At 47.7% G+C, this 16,447-nt stretch overlaps 1 protein-coding gene and 1 long non-coding RNA gene across 6 annotated transcripts; one reads left to right on the forward strand and one right to left on the reverse strand.

The window, feature by feature from the left end:
* Positions 1-1,406: 1,406 nt before the first annotated feature.
* LOC126983955 (uncharacterized) lies at positions 1,407-16,131 on the reverse strand. 5 transcript variants are annotated; one of them, XM_050837223.1, is made up of 4 exons: positions 16,005-16,131; positions 6,068-6,440; positions 3,271-3,456; positions 1,407-3,050 (listed from the first exon to the last, which is right to left on the reverse strand). In XM_050837223.1, the coding sequence occupies exons 2-4, from the start codon at positions 6,412-6,414 to the stop codon at positions 2,873-2,875; spliced, it is 711 nt and encodes a 236-aa protein (XP_050693180.1). In that variant the 5' UTR covers positions 6,415-6,440; positions 16,005-16,131; the 3' UTR covers positions 1,407-2,872. The 5 variants fall into 5 exon arrangements, with proteins under 5 accessions (XP_050693180.1, XP_050693179.1, XP_050693181.1 ...); XM_050837222.1 differs by lacking the exon at positions 6,068-6,440 and adding an exon at positions 8,642-9,012; XM_050837224.1 differs by lacking the exon at positions 6,068-6,440 and adding an exon at positions 6,979-7,309 and having other exon boundaries at positions 16,005-16,076.
* Positions 9,021-15,992, forward strand: LOC126983956 (uncharacterized). The gene is made up of 3 exons (XR_007736303.1): positions 9,021-12,187; positions 12,248-15,173; positions 15,298-15,992. It is a non-coding gene; the product is annotated as an uncharacterized LOC126983956 (long non-coding RNA).
* Positions 16,132-16,447: the final 316 nt, after the last annotated feature.

Genomic DNA, 16,447 nt, shown 5'->3' on the forward strand with positions numbered 1-16,447 from the left:
CATTATGGTTTACGGCAGCGCTCCCGCCTCCCCCTCATTTGCCTAAGCGCAGCGAACAATGTCAGTGATGTTTTCTTTGTTTTCTCCTCTTTGTTGTGATAGAAAGTGAAGCTGTCACTCATGCAGCCCCCGTGGGACAGGTGCACGCTGCCGCCCTCTGGGAAGAAAAGAGAAAGAGAAAGAAAGGAATGTCAAGGTTTCGTTGAGATTAAAGAAGGGAAAGGTGTCGTGTTGTTGTGGCTGTTATTCAGATTGGTGAGGTTTTGCGTTTGGAGGGAATGAAGAAAGTAAAGCGATGCGAGAGAGGAGAAAGGAAATAAAGGCAAAGATATAAGGGAAACAGAAAGAAGAGGAGGTCAAGAAGGGAACAAAGGAGGAGAGGAAGAAGAAGAGGAGATGATAATGGAGGAGAAGGAGGAAAAAAAAACAGAAAAAGAGCACGAAAAAGAAAGAAAAGCAAATAAAAGAGGAGGAGAAGGAGGAGGAAAAAAAAAGAGATGACGGAAGTGGAATTAAGAGATTGAAGGAGAGACAGAAAGGCAAATAAAGAATCATGTGAAAGGGAGAAGAAGACGAAGAAAAAATAGAAGATAAGAAGGAGAAGAAAAAAGGACGAGTGACGAAGTGAAGAAGGGAGGGAATGCGAGAGGGAGGGAGGGAGGGAGAGAGGAAGAGGGAAGGAGAGACGGAGAGAGGGAGGGAGGGAGAGAGGAAGAGGAAGAGCTGACAAGGTAAATACAAGAGCCATGTGGAGGAGGAGGTGAGGCAAAATGGAGGGGAAAAGAAGGGAACGAGGAGGAGGGAGAGACAGAAGAGGGAAGGAAGGAATGTTGATAAAGAAGGTGAGGAGGAGAATGAGGGAGGAAGAATTTAAAGGGCTGGGAAGACTGTTTTTGTTTTAACATTTTCGTTTTTTTTTTTTTTGGTGTTTTCATTTTTTTACTATTTTTTTCTTCTTTTTTTTGTTAACTCGAGTTGTCTTTTTTTCGTGTTTTGTGTTTTAACATTTTCGTTTTATTATCTTTTTTTTTGTTGTTTTAATTTTTTCTATTTTTTTCTTTTTTTTTGTTCACTCGAGTTGTCTTTTTTTTTAGTGTTGTTGTTTCCAAGATTTCGTTTCTACTTTTTTGTTTTGTTTTGTTTTTCACCCTCCGAGAAGATTATGTTTTCCTCTTATGTCATTTAGTGTGAGTTAGATCTGTACTATTTTCTTTTTTTTTTTATTTCAAGTTTATTTATTGGTTTTTCTTCGTCTCTGAGAAGATTTTTTTTCCTCTCATTTCCTTCCCGTACCTAGTGAGTTTGATTTGTTTAACCTTCTTGTATTCAAAACACACACACACACACACACACACACACACACACACACACAGCCGGACGTAAAAGTGATTGAGACATACATAGACTTCATGAACTGAAAATAATTTATTGTATAACTTAATAAACTCCGGAACCCACAACGTTTGGATATTCATCATGGTGAAGATAAAAAAAAAAAAAATATTACCAGAGAATTATGTACAGCAATCATCATAATCACTAAGGCAACAATAACATAACAACATTTACTTAACAAACAAAACAGGGAAACAAAAAAAAAAAAGCGAGTTGCAAACATGTACACTCGAACATATTACTTTTTTTCCCAGTTGCGAAATAAATAACATTTGCGAAATAGGTGGTGATGGGGGTGGTGGGAGAAGGAGAAGGAGGAGGAGATGGGGTGAAGGGAGTGGATGGGTGGAGGGGGAGTCGGAGTGAGGGGAGAGGGGAGTCCTACACTATATAACAAGGTGTCGAGTGGTCAAGTCCTGAGGCAATTATTTGGTCATGTCCCCCCCGAAAATGTCCTTCGAAGGGCACAGATAGTCGTATTTATTATAAAAAGAAAGCGTAAAATCCGTCTATACATTATTCACAGTCTGTACAGGTATATATTTCCTTTTCTACAGTCATGAGAAGGTCAGGTGAATGAAATGTGTCGGTCAGTTAGTCAGTCAGTTAGTCATATGGTCATAGTCGGTAAGGTAGTCAGTGAGTCATGTGTTGTTCGTCGTTGAGTCAAGTGTCTGGTGAGTTAAGGGGTGTTAGTGTGTGTGTGTGTGTGTGTGTGTGTGTGTGTGTGTGTGTGTGTGTGTGTGTGTGTGTGTGTTACTGTTGTGTTGTGTGTTGCTTGGGAGTAGTTTTGCGTTTGCCAGCGAGTGTTTCGTCATCGTCTGAGAAGAAATAATGTCCTCAAGGTTACACTGTTACTCATTAGTCAGTCAGTCAGCAGTCAAGTGTCAGCAGCAGCGGCGTCAGTACTAGTAGCTATTGCATCACCCAGTCTGGCAGTCAATCCATTAGTCAGTCAGTCATTCAGTCAGTCAGTCAATTAGTCAGTCAGCAGTGTTAGCAAGAGAGAGGTTTGGCGTCTAAAAGTCAGTTAAAGTCAGGAAGTCACATGAGCACGTTTATGTCAAGAGTTGGCGTCATATTTACAAATGGGGGCGTCACGTCGGGCGGCGGGTGTCCGCGGGCGTGGCGTGGCTCGGGGTCCAGCGTCGGGGGCCGGGTGAGGCGCGTCCTGTGTCTATGGCGGTGGTTCAGTGGGGCAGTAGCGGCAGTCAGCACAGTCAATAAATTACCTTAAAACAATTCAACAACAAGATTTAAATACAATTAAGCAATAAAAACAACAATAAACTGAACGAAATCATGACGAGTTGCAGGTCGAGGGAGAAGGAATGAGCGTCCTACCCCTTCCAAGGTCGGATCGATACTGAGGGCCATTTGACGCCTTCACTCTGGGACCCTTACGGACTCATCGGCTGGTCGCTGCCCGAGGAGTCTCCAGCCGAGGTCATGAGGCGCTTGACCCTCTCTAGAAGCCCTAGATTTCATTATGCGAGTATTTTTCCATTATCTGCTTCACAGAGAAGTCACAAGTGGTGTAAACATCCCCGCAGTCTTTTTGAATGCTTCGGCCCCGGTCTGCCGCGTCGTTATACTCCTCGATCAACGCCTTTATCTCGTCAGGGAGAGAGAGAACCTCGGCGTACTGCAGGTAGCTGAGGGAAGAGGAGGAGACACGTGTTAGGCGTGAAGGGGAAGGAGCTGCAGGCAAGGAATGCGCGCCGTGCTCTAAGGAGCGTGCTCATGGGTGCCTGGATAGTGACTGAGGCGTTACTGATAATAGCATGCGTCTTGTAATGTCGGTGACCTACTGGATGAGACTGGCTGCGTGTTAGCGATTGCCTGTATGAAATGATGAGGGTCTCGGCGCCTTACCTGAACAGATCGACAAGGCGAGCTGCTGGAACCCCAAAGCGGGAGGTGTTTTGGTGAATTTCGCAGATGAGGCGCTTCTGGCACTCCAGGTCAGCAGGGTCGAACTTCCTCCAGGCCTCCTCTCCGATAGCAATCCAGTCGATGATGGAGAACTTCTCCCAGTCGATGGCGTAGGGGTCGAAGGACCTGTGACGGGGAACAGTTAGTCTCGGTGCGCTACATGACGCTACATTGAGGAGTTGGTAGCATTTATGCATTATTATATACATTATTTGTATTCACAGCACAAGATTAAAGGCACAAATGTAAGCTATAAGTTTTCAGGAGATAATGCAAGACAGCCTCCGCCCATCACACTGTACAACATGCAGACATCGCTGGAAGCATCGCGGACGCCACCTTACCGTCTGTACGACGAGTAGGACGAGTATCCTCCACTGTTACCGTAGGATGAGTCTGAACCTGAGCCTGAACCATAGCCACTGCCGGAGCCAGAGCCAGAGCCACAGTAGCCGTGATGGTGCAAGACACCGAGGGGAACAGCGATGCTGATAGCGGTGGCGGCACCAATAGTGGCGAGACTTAAGAGGGCTGCGAGGGCGGCGGGGGGGAGGTTCAACGGGTTGAGTAGATTCAAGATGCTCGACAAATTAAAAGCGGTTGTAGTGGCGCCGGTGCCCATGGTAACCACCAAGAGGCGTCCTTCGTCATCGTAAACAAGGCCGTCGTCCACGTCGAGGTCCTCCGCCTCCGCCGCCAGGGCGAGGCTCGCCACTAGCAGGCATCCCAGTACTGTGCGGAGCATGTCGCCGCTCGGGATTATAAAGGTCAAGTGTTAAGTGATCTACGAGGGAGCTTTAGGGCCGCGGTGCACTGCTTCACTTGGTGGTGACGCGTGGCCTGCAGGAGTCTTGGCCCAGACGATGCTGTGCCTTCATTCTGCCAAGGCGGCCTTTTATATGTGGAAGAGTTCGTGACGTCAGGGCGCGGGGGCGCTGAGGGGGAAGACCTAGTGCGCTAGATAAGAAGAAATCGTTGGGCTGAAAAAATCAACCTCACTTGGTCAACAACTGTGGCCCTGCAGGAAGGGGGGGCGGAGGGAGGGAGAGGCGCCTTGCTGACCCTCTCACTCCTCCCTCCACCAGACATGAGCAGCAAGCCTGCAGGCTAGAGGGACCTCGCTGCTCCGGGTGTAATCGCCCTATTCTTCAGGGGCTGTAAGGGCGCTCAGACGCACGAATTTTCCTCGTTGGTCTCAGACACCGTTGGTCAAACACTCTCGGGCCGCCATGACTCAGCGGCCCGGCTGGAGGAGGGGCGCCGGCGGCCCGCCCACCAGGGGGCCTCTAAAGCTGCCACTTCCCGCAGGAGAACACTTTTGTCCTTGTCCTTCCCTCAGCGGCGGCGAGGGGTGCTGCAGGGGTACAGGCTTGTCGGCGGCCCATGGGATAGAGAGGGAACCAACCGGAGCAGCTCATTGTTCCCTTGGTCTTGAAGGAAAATAATCTCCTGCAATCTTGGGTGTCACAAATTGCCAGACACGTGCGTGTAGCTATATGCCGGTGGACCAAGGGAAGGTAAATTGCTACTGTTCACCTCTGCAGTATTACTTGAAAGCCTTTTTAACTGTTGTGCTGGCATTGAGTTCATGAATACTAACGCTTAATACCCCTTTCAATCACGGCCGAGAGGCGCCCACTGGGTATCAAGTATGGGTGTGAATGGCATGGGGGCGGGGCGGACCTGGGCGGGGCAGAGCACGCTGTTCTAAATCAGACTCGTTTATAAAGGCTGTTCCCAACCCCTTTTCTTCATTTCGATCCTCGAGGTGGCCGGGAGAGGTGGCGGTGGGGCGCGGCGCTGTGGTGGAGGGAATGTTTTTTACCCTCACTAAGAAATATGGCGTCAATGAGGCCGCCTGGCGACAGCGAGTGGGTGATAATCATGGACACAGGCGGTGATCCTACACGTGATGCTTCTTCTTGGTGTTACGTTCCGGAGCACCGACAGAGATGGCAGCGGTTCTGTCGTTGTCGTCGGTTACTTTATTGAACTTTGTTTCGCTTTACTTAAATTCATACACTTTTGCGCCACCAGCGGCCAATGAACACCATCACAGATGCTTGTTTAATGCGCGTATAAGCAGGCGAGTCTGTCCAGGAACTTCTGTGGAGTGAATCAATGAAAACTTGTGCCAATCACGTCCTCTCGAGGGATGGGCTGTGCCGATTGAAACTGAAATTCTCTCTAAGTTTAAATAAATGATCTGTAAGGTTTGAATTTTTCTATTGTCCTTGTAGTAGTGACAGGTGTTCCAAGAGTAGCAATGAACCTGTAAGTGTTAATTAGGTCGATTTGAACGTACGTAGTTGTCAGTTCTATGTACGAGTGTTGGTTTTCATCTGTTATCCTGATGCTTGACGAGGATGAGCTGCACAATGTTTTTTTTTCCGAGGCTGTTCCGTTCCCCTCGCTCTCCTCTCCGGCTTTGGCATTGGTCTGACTGGGGCTGGGCTTCTGTTCACGACTACATAATTGCTACACACACACAGACCTCCCCGCGACTCCAGCGGCGGAGAGGTTGTGTGCATGATGCAAAAACAATAGCACTTCCTTACCTTGTCTTGAAACACATTGGTTACCGCTGAACCACCGCCAGGGTTGGTTACTTAGCGTTAAAGAAAACCTCCAATGCGAGGGGTACTGAGTTAAGAGAGGCAGCGGCTGGCGGTGGTGCAGCGGGCGGCCACAAACGTGCACGGGGGAGGGACGAGGTGACGGTCAGGTTTGTACGCACCCTCGGTTACCGCGGCCAGAGTAGCCGCTTGAACCTGAGCTGTAGCCTGAGCCTGAGCCGTAGCCTGAGTAGCCCGAGTCGGCAGGGGTGGTCAGGAGGTAATAAAGGGCAATGGCTCCGGCGACACCCCACAGCAGGATGCCGGCGGAGAAGAGGAGCAGGGTGGTGTTGAAGGTGACAAAGGAACCCGTGGAGGCATTGTTATAGATGAAGAACAGCCTTGGATCAGCTTCTTTACTAGCAGCGTCAGGCTGGTCCAAACTCAGGTCAGCATATGGGTAGTCGGATGCAAGGACGCAGGAGGAGAGGAGCAGTGCCCCCAGAACATGCAGGAGCGTGCGGTTCATTCTCGCGTCTGCCGCAAGTCACTGCACTGGAAAAGGTGCCGCGTTGAGTTTCAGGGCAAGCTGGTGGACAGCGCCCGAACACCGAGACCGAGGGGAGTGGCCGGGGTGCAGTCTTTTCTTTTAGTGTGAATGGCGACCTATTGTGTCCAAAAGTGAGGTTGAGAAGGAGGTGAAAGTGAGTGAGCGCAATCTCTGGTCAATCAGTGGAAGGTCTTGGTGCACTGTGACCCTTGTACATAATGGACAAGGTTCCCGGAATCCTCCAGAAAACCTTGGCCATGCATAAGAATGAACCGCAGCGCCTGTGTCCTGCCGGGCCACCGACAGGAATGGGTGGGGGTAGTGGGGGGATTGTGGTGGTGGTGGTGGTGGTTGTGGTGGTGGTGGAGGCAGAGGGAGGGATGGGGGAGGACAACATCTGGTGAGACAAACCATTGTGTGGAGAGGGGTCGAGGGAGGAAGGGTTCCAGGGGGGTGAGTCAAGGGGAGTCTAGGGTGGGGCGGGGTAAGGAAGACACCGCTATCTTAAGTTAAAAAAGACTAACAAAATTAACTGTTACATACGCTTTCCTGGCATAGGTGCCAGAGTATCCGGATCCGGAGCCGGAGTAGTCGTATTTGTTTAAATCATCTCCGGTAACGTAAAAGTAGGCAAGACAAATCAGGGCGCCAAGCACGATGATGCTTGTCACTCCGAGGATGAAGGAGGCGTAACCGACAGTGACAGTGGTTGTATTGGAGGTAACAAGGAAGAGCCTGCTTTCAGGGTCGTCATCTGCCACCACCGGATACTCGTCAAGTGCTTCTGGCGAGAATCCCTTGGCGCAGGTAGCAAGGCCAGCCACCAGGGCGAGGACTACCAGCGTGCGGTTCATTCGGAAGGGTACAGGGTAATCTGGAAGACCAGGGCACGGGCAAGTTGACACTGACCAACCTAACGGAATGGATATCAATGAACGCTAAACAGAAATAAAGTAGAGAAAGCTACAAAACCTGCCAGGTGAGTTAGGTCGGATTGTACAAAAGCCATTTGTAGCGATGGTATCGGTCATCAGTGTTAGGAAAGTGAATCACTAGGCCGGTGTCTGTCGGGCAGCCGAGGTGTGACTTCAGCAGCGCGAGGGAGGGAGCGGCCACCGCGACGAGTTGGGTTAGGCCCCTGTGCACCGAGGGATCGTCGTATCTTAGTGGAGGGAGAAACACTGGGTCTGTGAGGGGGCTTAGCTCATCAAGGTCTGTGGTTGGGGGAGGGAGGGCCGCGGACAGGACGGCAGGACGAGGGTAGTGGACAGGTAATCGAGCACGCCAGGTGATGGTGGCATCTCCTCTAACGAACCCGAGCGTCGGGCCGTGCACAGTGAGGGTTGGGAGTGACATGCTTGGGTGCTGCACATGCGATCTCGGTTCAGATGGTGAGGCATCAACTATTACTGTGCTGCGTGTGTCTACAGCGCCTCGCCGTCGGCCCGCGCCTGCTGGGGTCTCCCCAGGCGAGAGGCAGTCTTCCCCCGCCCCGGACCCCAGCGTGCCGACCTTGCCCGAGGCGCTCCACGCTACAGCTTAATACGTGTGGGCCTCCCTAAGCTTGCACTTGAAAAGTATATATATACTAAGGCACGTACATGCCCATCAGGCTGCCAAGTCTGCGGCCCGTTGATGCATATTCACATCCCACCCAGTAGCAGAGGATCGCGCTGGCAATGATGAATGATACGACGCCCCATAGCAAGAGCCACACGATTCCTGCCCCTGAGACTACTGCACTGGTGGAGGTGGAGCCGGTGGTGGCAGAAGACGTCCAGCCCAGCCTCTCAGGGGAGTCCTTGACCTCAACATCCTCCAAGGCCGCGTCCCTCTCGCTGTCCGGGGACAACGTGGGGGAGGACTCGCCCAGTGAGGGAACGTGAAGGAGAAGAACAACCCACAGGAGGAGAGGGAATTTCTGGGTCTTAAGAGTGAACATTCTGGTCTGAAACGAGGCGATATTTTCAACTTGTTATTGGAATGAAACTTAATGGGTGTCTGATTGAGTGACTGACTTAAATTTACTGCCATCTAGTGAGTCTGAGAACCGACAGGTATGTCAGTTTTTGGCGGTGCTTCGTTGGAGGAGAGTGGTTGAGAGGGAGTAGGATGGGCGAGGGTCAGGATGAGGGAAGTGCACGATCGGGCCTGACTTGCAGCGGGACCGGAAGCATTACATTCACTACAACTAACGGATACCTACTGGTCGGAGTTACGCGCGTAGCTGTCATAACCGGAGGTGCTGCTGTACGAAGTGGTGTCTCTTGGTCCTCCATAGAGGTAAAACAAGAGAGCTAGACAAATAATGAGCGGGACGAGTACAGCCGCTCCCAGGGCAATATATCCAGCATTTCCAATTGTGATGCTCGTTGAGCCCCCTGTGTTTCCAAAATTGAGAAGCCCGGATCCGGAAATGAATCTCTCAGCTGGGTCGTCATCGACAAGGTCGCCATCGATAACAGCTGAGGGTTGACTCTTTTGCTGCAAGGCCTCGGCTGCCCACCCAACTCGCATACAGACAACAACGACAGCAGCGAAGAAGAAAAAGGTCTTCATGACTGTACAATACAAGGCCTGAAAAGGTGAGAACAGGTAACAGACGCGGCTCTCAGCATGCACGGGTCGAGACCGCCTGTGGTAGCGACCTCATGCACCACCGCTACAAAACTGGCTTTTGCAAACACTAGATGGCAGATCCTTCATTCCGTGCGGCGCGCCATGAGAATACAGCTCCCGAGGAAGTAGGACCGTTGTGCCTTACGAGCGTGAGGGAAAACCTGGACGCGATAGCCGTCAAGGAGGGAAGACTTAAGTATTTAGTGGGGGAGAAGGGAGAGAGCAGCAGGCTTGTTTTAGGGGTCACAAAACAAACTTACGTGAGGGGCAAGGAGAGGCACAGACCACACAGTGTTACACAGGGACAGAACGTGGAAGGGTCTGTGATGGTGGGTGTTAGTCTGCACAGCCTCACCCATCGAGACGCTAACAGTCAGACACAACCCAAACGGACGTCAACGCTCCAAAACACCAACAGGAGAGATTCTTTCATTCTGCCCCGCGTTGAAGCAAAACTGTTCCATCGCGTTTGTTGCGGCAGTAAAGGAACTCTCAACTCTTGTCCCGCCGGCGTCTGCTTGGGTCACGCTATCGATCTCCATCACGGTGACTTTCCTGACGAACCTTGACCTGACATGTCTAACTCCTGCAGGGGATCACACGCTTCGAGAACCGTACACGTAGGGAAGGTATTTGAACGAATGCTTTAATTCTCTTTTTCCAAGCTGCGAAGAGCAACTAAAATAAACTTCATATGATCGAAATGACGTTATTAAAAGACGTTTCTCCATTTAAAAGCAATAATCAGATGGCGGGAAACTACCGATGCGTCAAAAACAAGCGAAAAATTAATATAAAAAACAATTAAAGCCTCCCATTAATCGTGTTCCTTAGACATTTATTGATAAGTACTAGACGAAACTTTTGAAAACATACTAATTGTTGCAGGACAGGGAAACTACAGGTAACTTATACGAGCACGCACGCTCTACCATATATAAACCAAACCGCATCAACACCCAACAACAACTTTTTAAGACGAAAAGAACCCGACCTCAACAGCGTGAAGCGGAGGGCGGGAGGAACGAGAGCGAGTCCACCATACCTAAAGAGCTGCTCGTTTCCATGTCGGCGTCACGTCAATTATCCGCGGAAGATGAGTCTCGTAGTGCGTCGCGGGCGTGGAGGGAAAGTTGGACGCGACCGAGAATTAGTCGAGGGATACACGGAGACAGATACAGAGAAAGAGAAAGAGAGAGAGGGTGAGGGTGAGAAAGATGCGGAGAGAGACAGAAAGAGACAGAGAAAAGACAGAAAAAAAGAGATATAGAGAGTAAGAGAGACAGAGAGAAACATAGAAACAAATAGAGAAACCGAGAGAAAGAGGCAGAATAAGAGAAACACAGACAGAGAGAAAGACAGACAAAATAGATAGATAGACAGATAGATAGGCGCACAGATACAGAAAGATAGACACGGATAGTTAGATAGATAGAGAAATGGAAGGCAAAGAATAGTTATAGTGTTAAGAATAGTGAGTTAGGGAACGAATCAGGCCCTCCAGCCCCTTTAACCAGCTGCTGTGACAGTGTGGCGAGGCGGCTTCTAACGCCATCTGCTTGGTCAGAAGTTCCCAGCGCTGCGACGGACGGGCGGCATCGGCGGGGAACAGTTAGCGAAAGACAGCGTGCCATTTGTTGTGTCTTTAGGAGCCGAGGACGAGGACCGGAGGAACAGCTGTGAACTCGCTTCTATGTTTATTTATCTATCTATTTGTTTGTTAGTTTATATGAGTCCGATTGTTTGTTTGTGGGTGACTCGGGTGTATGATGAAACGCTACAGGGATTTCTTTACCTTTTCTTTCTTAAGCTATTTTTGTGTTTTATGATGGTTACATGTTGCATTTTTTTTACTTTATCTTTAATCTTTTCTCATACGATCTTCATGACGATCTTTATGCAAGGTTTTAATATTTAGTTTTTATATCTATTTTTAGTGAACGTGCAAGGGGAGGAGACGAGATGGGGGGGGAGGGGCGCAGTGTGGATGAATGCACTAGGAGGGGGGCGAGGAGGGAACGCTGGGAGGGGGAGAGTGACCTTCCACATAACTCCCCGCATAACCGTACGCTGCGACCACACCCCAGTAAGCACCCCACCGCACCCCATCCTCTGTGGTGTGGGGTGTGGGGTGTGTAAGGGGAGTAAAGGGAGGGAGGTTGACGGTCAAGACACCTACAGCAAAGGGTAAAGGGAGGGTGCCCACTATGCCTACTCACCCACTCATGGCAAGGTCTCAAGGGCTCTATAATTACACGTGATTGCAGTCTTTACGCCTCAATTGTCGGTCATTTCCCCTTTGGTAACTCGACAGAACGTCTTGTGTCTGGCTGAAGGCGTGTTGAAAGTGCTAGGGTGGAGGTGGTGGGGGTGTAGAGGCAGGGATGACGGGGGGCAGGGGGAGGCAGGGGTACCGTAGGACTGGGGGGGTGGTAGACTAAGAACAGTCATGCTTTTGCTATGGGAACATCAGACCAGCGGCTCGGTACTGGTGGACACGGGTGCTTACGGGACTTATTTTTACCTCAAGAGCAACTACTGTCATTAGTGTCTTGAGGGGTGGCAGGCAGGCTGGGGGTGGCTGGGTGTCTGGGTGGGTGGAGGACTACGAGGGACGGAGAGTGACGGGTGGGGGGAGAGGGAGAGAAGCAGTGGAGAAGAGGAACAGGGACAGGACGGAGCAAGATGCCACCACCAATCAGAAACTGTATTCACATGGAGTCGCCGCTCATCATCTCGCCGTTGGACACAATTGGCATCCAAAAGCAGAAATCTATACATGTTTTGTTTTTCGTTACTCTGCTGTTGTAGTTTTCAAAGCACCCTCAAGGCTGTACACACACACTCAGGTGCTCGAACTCAGTGTGACCAATGATATTTACAATGCGAGGGTGTTGCTATACAAAAAAAAAAAAAAAAAAAAAAACACTGCAATTCAAACTTGATCAGTATGGGTTATTGCATAGTGGTTAAAAAAGGCAGAATATATTACATGATATTTACAAAACTAATACTAAATCATGCACGCTAGCTAGTATGTTGCAACTGTACAGAATTTACAGGTGATATAATATAGTACAACAGGTATGGATGTTCAGGTTTGGGTGACGATGGCATGGGGTGTGGATGACAGGTGTGTGAATGACAGGTGTGTGGATGACAGGTATGTGAATGACAGGTGTGTGGATGACAGGTGTGTGAATGACAGGTGTGTGGATGACAGGTGTGTGAATGACAGGGATGTGGATGATGGATGAGTCTCTGACGTGAGGGTTATGTAGAGGCACTGAGCACGGGCTGAAAGGTGAGATTTAGGTCGACTTATGCCATCACTGTTAATGTCGATATGTCATTGGCTTTCTTTGTGGTAAGGGAAAGAGACCAAAAGCTAAACATGATATAAAAATGACCTGTAAGATGCTTGAAGCTCACAAACAAATAAAATCTCCCCATAATAATGATCTAGTGATTGAAATGATAAAAACAACGGTATTCTTCAGTACATTTTAGCATAGCACCCATTCGCCCATTTTCCGCAATTTAAAAGGCAATGCAATAAAGAAAGTTATCTACAAGACGCTTTAACCTCCTAAAACTAACAAAATCCTCCCCAAAAGAATGATTTATTGATTGAATGACATTTCTGCTTTTGTTCGGAGCAGAGTCTATTGTTTTTTGTTGTTGTTGTTGATTTTTTTCCTTTTCTTGACCTGCCCTCTTTGATGTAAAAAATGCCTTCTTCAGGTCGTCCATAGCTTCCATTCTTTACACTCATGACAGTTACTATTTTAAGATTTCTATGGAGATTTTCATGAATAAATGGATAAGGAAAGCGGAGTGCGGTTCAACGATTTGCTCGCTTGAGGCTGTTGACCGAGATATGTTGTTGAGTGAATCCGCCGACAGAGCGCTCACCTTTACCTGCAATCATCTCATTTTTTCCACCTGGTGCCTCCCTCCTTCCTTCCCCCACCCGTTGCTGCTTCCTGTCGCTGTTTGTCTAAGGGCGGGACTCTACGTCTGCTTACAACGGGTTCTGGTTAGCATTTACTTTCCTGCGCTATCGTTCCTGTATCGTGTATGGATTTGGTGGTTTGTTTACGTTTCTGAGTGTGTACAGGCTCGTTTTGGTTAGGCAAGAATGAACGCTGGTGGTGAATGATTGAAAACTGAGGGGACAGAATGATTAAACCTTCAATGCTTGCTATGGTGGACTGCTAAAAGAATTATATGATGGCCTGTATACCTCTCGCATCTAAAAATACTTGTAGTGGACGCTAAGGGAGAAGAATGATGGCCTGTATACCTCTCGCATCTAAAAATACTTGTAGTGGACGCTAAGGGAGAAGAATGATGGCCTGTATACCTCTCGCATCTAAAAATACTTGTAGTGGACGCTAAGGGAGAAGAATGATGGCCTGTAGAAGTATTAAATCTAAAAATACTTGTTTTTGGTACGCTTAAAAGATAGAATATTGGTTTGTAGAAGTATCAAATCTAAAAACACTTGTTACGGGACATTGAGATAATATACTGGCTTGTAAAAGTATCAAATCTAAATATGCTTGTTACGGGACGCTGAGACGAAGAAACAATGGTCTGTAGAAACATTAAATCAGTATTAATAATGATAGAACGCTGAAGAGGCAAAATAACTGCCTTCCATCAAGCCAATATTATCATAACTGTGCCGAAAAGCTATTGGTTATTAATTGCTAAACCTCTTCATCAGTAAGACTAAATTAAATATGACAAAAATGACATCCAGCTAAATAAGTGAATTGATAAATGAATAAGGAATTGAATGAACACATGAATATAAGGATGATAAGCAGACTGAAAAAAATAAACATGATAAATGTGTGAATGAGTAAATATTGAAAGGGAGAGAGGAGGCGGGTGGAGGTGGCGAGGAAGGTGTGTGTGTGTGTGTGTGTGTGACGGGCGGCCAGGTAACTCCTCCCTCTCAGGTAACAGGTGCGTCAAGGCCCGCCGCTCTGTGTGTGCTCAGTAAAGACTCTATTGAAGGCTCCTTATGTAACGTGAAGGAAAGTGTTTGCCGTCCTGCGAGAGTGTTTTGGTGTCCTCTTAGTAACGAGTGTGAGTTTGTGTTGCGCTTTATGTGTTTGTGTTTGCGTTTGTGTGTGTGTTTGGTGTCCCTTAAATACCGTGTGTGTGTGTGTGTGTGTGTGTGTGTGTGTGTGTGTTTGGTGTCCTTAAGTAACAAATGTGACGTTTAATAGACTAATAGCAACCAGTTTGTGTGTGTGTGTGTGTGTGTGTGTGTGTGTGTGTGTGTGTGTGTGTGTGTGTGTTTGGTGTCGTCTAAGTAACGCATATGCAGCTGTTTGAAATCGGTTAATCCTTTACGTTATCAGTGTGATCTTGTTATGTGGTGAATGATTGGGAGTCGCTTTGTCTTGCTTCAGTACTATTGCTTGGTGTTCTGATAAGGAGTGTGACGCTGTTCTACGTTTTACGGAATCGAGGGGAAGGCTGTTCGAAATTCTATGGGATCGAGTGCCACGTTTTATTTTATCATTGGGCTTGAGGGTGAATCTAATGCGACTTGTTCTTGGACTAATTGATTCCTTCTCTATTTTTTCAGCAGTGGGGTCATCTCAAGGGCGTGACATAAACGTGAGTAATGCACATTTTACATTATATTCTATTGCACAAATGACTAGTGTTCTTGTGACTACCGACTATTGTTAACGTTCAAAAGTGCAGCATTTCTATAGCGTCATTATACAAGATCTTTGAAGTTTCGATGATGGTTGTTTGATGGGAACCTGATGTCGAATTTGATGAATAGTTTTTACTTTGACTTAAATTGTATCGGAAGGTGAGTTACTGTATACTGTCCTTTTAATATCAGGTACGAGGATATTATTGGATCGTTGAGGTCAGTAAGTAGGAATTGATTGCATGTTTAAAGCGGTGTGATGGCAAATTCATTTCTCGTTTTTACTCCTATTTAATGAATGACAAGTTGGGATGCATCATAATTCGTAAAAGATGCGGGTATATTAATTGACCGATAAGAAACTTGTAATTGCATGTATTATAGCGATGACAAATTCAATCCCTCGTTTTTGCTTTTACTTAACGAATAACAAGTTGCTATGTATCGAAATTTATGAACGGTACAAGACTATTAATTGATCGATAAGAAGCCAGAACTAAATGAAAGTGATGACAAATTCAATCCCTCGTTTTTGCTTTTACTTAACGAATAACAAGTTTGCTATGTATCGAAATTTATGAATGGTACAAGACTATAAATTGATCGATAAGAAACCAGAACTAAATGAAAGTGATGACAAATTCAATCCCTCGTTTTTGCTTTTACTTAACGAATAACAAGTTGCTATGTATCGAAATTTATGAATGGTACAAGACTATAAATTGATCGATAAGAAACCAGAACTAAATGAAAGTGATGACAAATGCAATCCCTCGTGTTTGCTTCTACTTAACGAATAACAAGTTGCTATGTATCGAAATTTATGAATGGTACAAGACTATAAATTGATCGATAAGAAGCCAGAACTAAATGAAAGTGATGACAAATGCAATCCCTCGTTTTTGCTTCTACTTAACAAATGACAAATTACTTGCGTACCGTAACTCATGGCAAATACAAGTGGCTTAAGATACCGATAAGAAACTAATAAACAAGAATTAATGATCTGCCTGTGAGCGATCCCGTCACGGCCAGCAAGTCAAGTGTGTCTGAGGGACGGAAAATCAAACTAAAAACAACAGAACCGAATAGAACCGTCTGATAAGCACTCGAATCTTTCTCTGGGCTGTATCCTTCGAGGCGGAGAACGCGGGATCGACGGCACACTTGAGGCACAGATAACCGGAGTGATGGTGATGATGGTGGTGGTGAGGATGGTGTTGATGGTGAGGTACTTGACTTGACTTCACCGCAGCACACGTACCTTGCCGTCACAAGATAAAGGGGGGTAAGAGAGCGTGTGGAGAGGAGGGTGTAGACGGGACGAGTGGTCAGAGCCAACTGATGTCGCTGGTCCCGCTGTCTCTGTTTATATACCCGGTCGCGCGGCGTCTCTCATGGTTCCCCTGGCCTGGTTTCTACCGCCCTCCCTCTTTCCCTTCTTTCCTCCTGTAGAACCACACCACATGGCACTCCGGCTCATCGTGCACCCCGCCCCCTCACCCTCCACCCATCCGCCTCTTCTCCCTCCCCTACCTCCGTTTTCTCCCTACCTCCACTCTTTCTCCCTCCCTCCCTCTTTCCTTCTCTCTCTCTCTCTCTCTCTCCCTCCCTCCCTCCGTCATGGCTTATAATTATTGGTCTGGTTATAGACACACTAGACACTGGTAAGCCTCCCTGCTGTCCACACACACACACACACACACA

Source organism: Eriocheir sinensis, chromosome 55, assembly GCF_024679095.1.
Source record: "Eriocheir sinensis breed Jianghai 21 chromosome 55, ASM2467909v1, whole genome shotgun sequence".
In the NCBI taxonomy this organism is placed as follows: Eukaryota; Metazoa; Arthropoda; class Malacostraca; order Decapoda; family Varunidae; genus Eriocheir; species Eriocheir sinensis.

Excerpts from the sequence above, each read along its gene's own strand:
- LOC126983955 (XM_050837221.1), bottom strand. The coding sequence starts at position 4,075 with ATGCTCCGCACAGTACTGGGATGCCTGCTAGTGGCGAGCCTCGCCCTG. Across the intron at positions 3,457-3,674 it reads TCCTACTCGTCGTACAGACG|GTCCTTCGACCCCTACGCCA; the intron begins GTAAGGTGGCGT and ends TCCCCGTCACAG. Across the intron at positions 3,051-3,270 it reads CGCCTTGTCGATCTGTTCAG|CTACCTGCAGTACGCCGAGG; the intron begins GTAAGGCGCCGA and ends CTCTTCCCTCAG.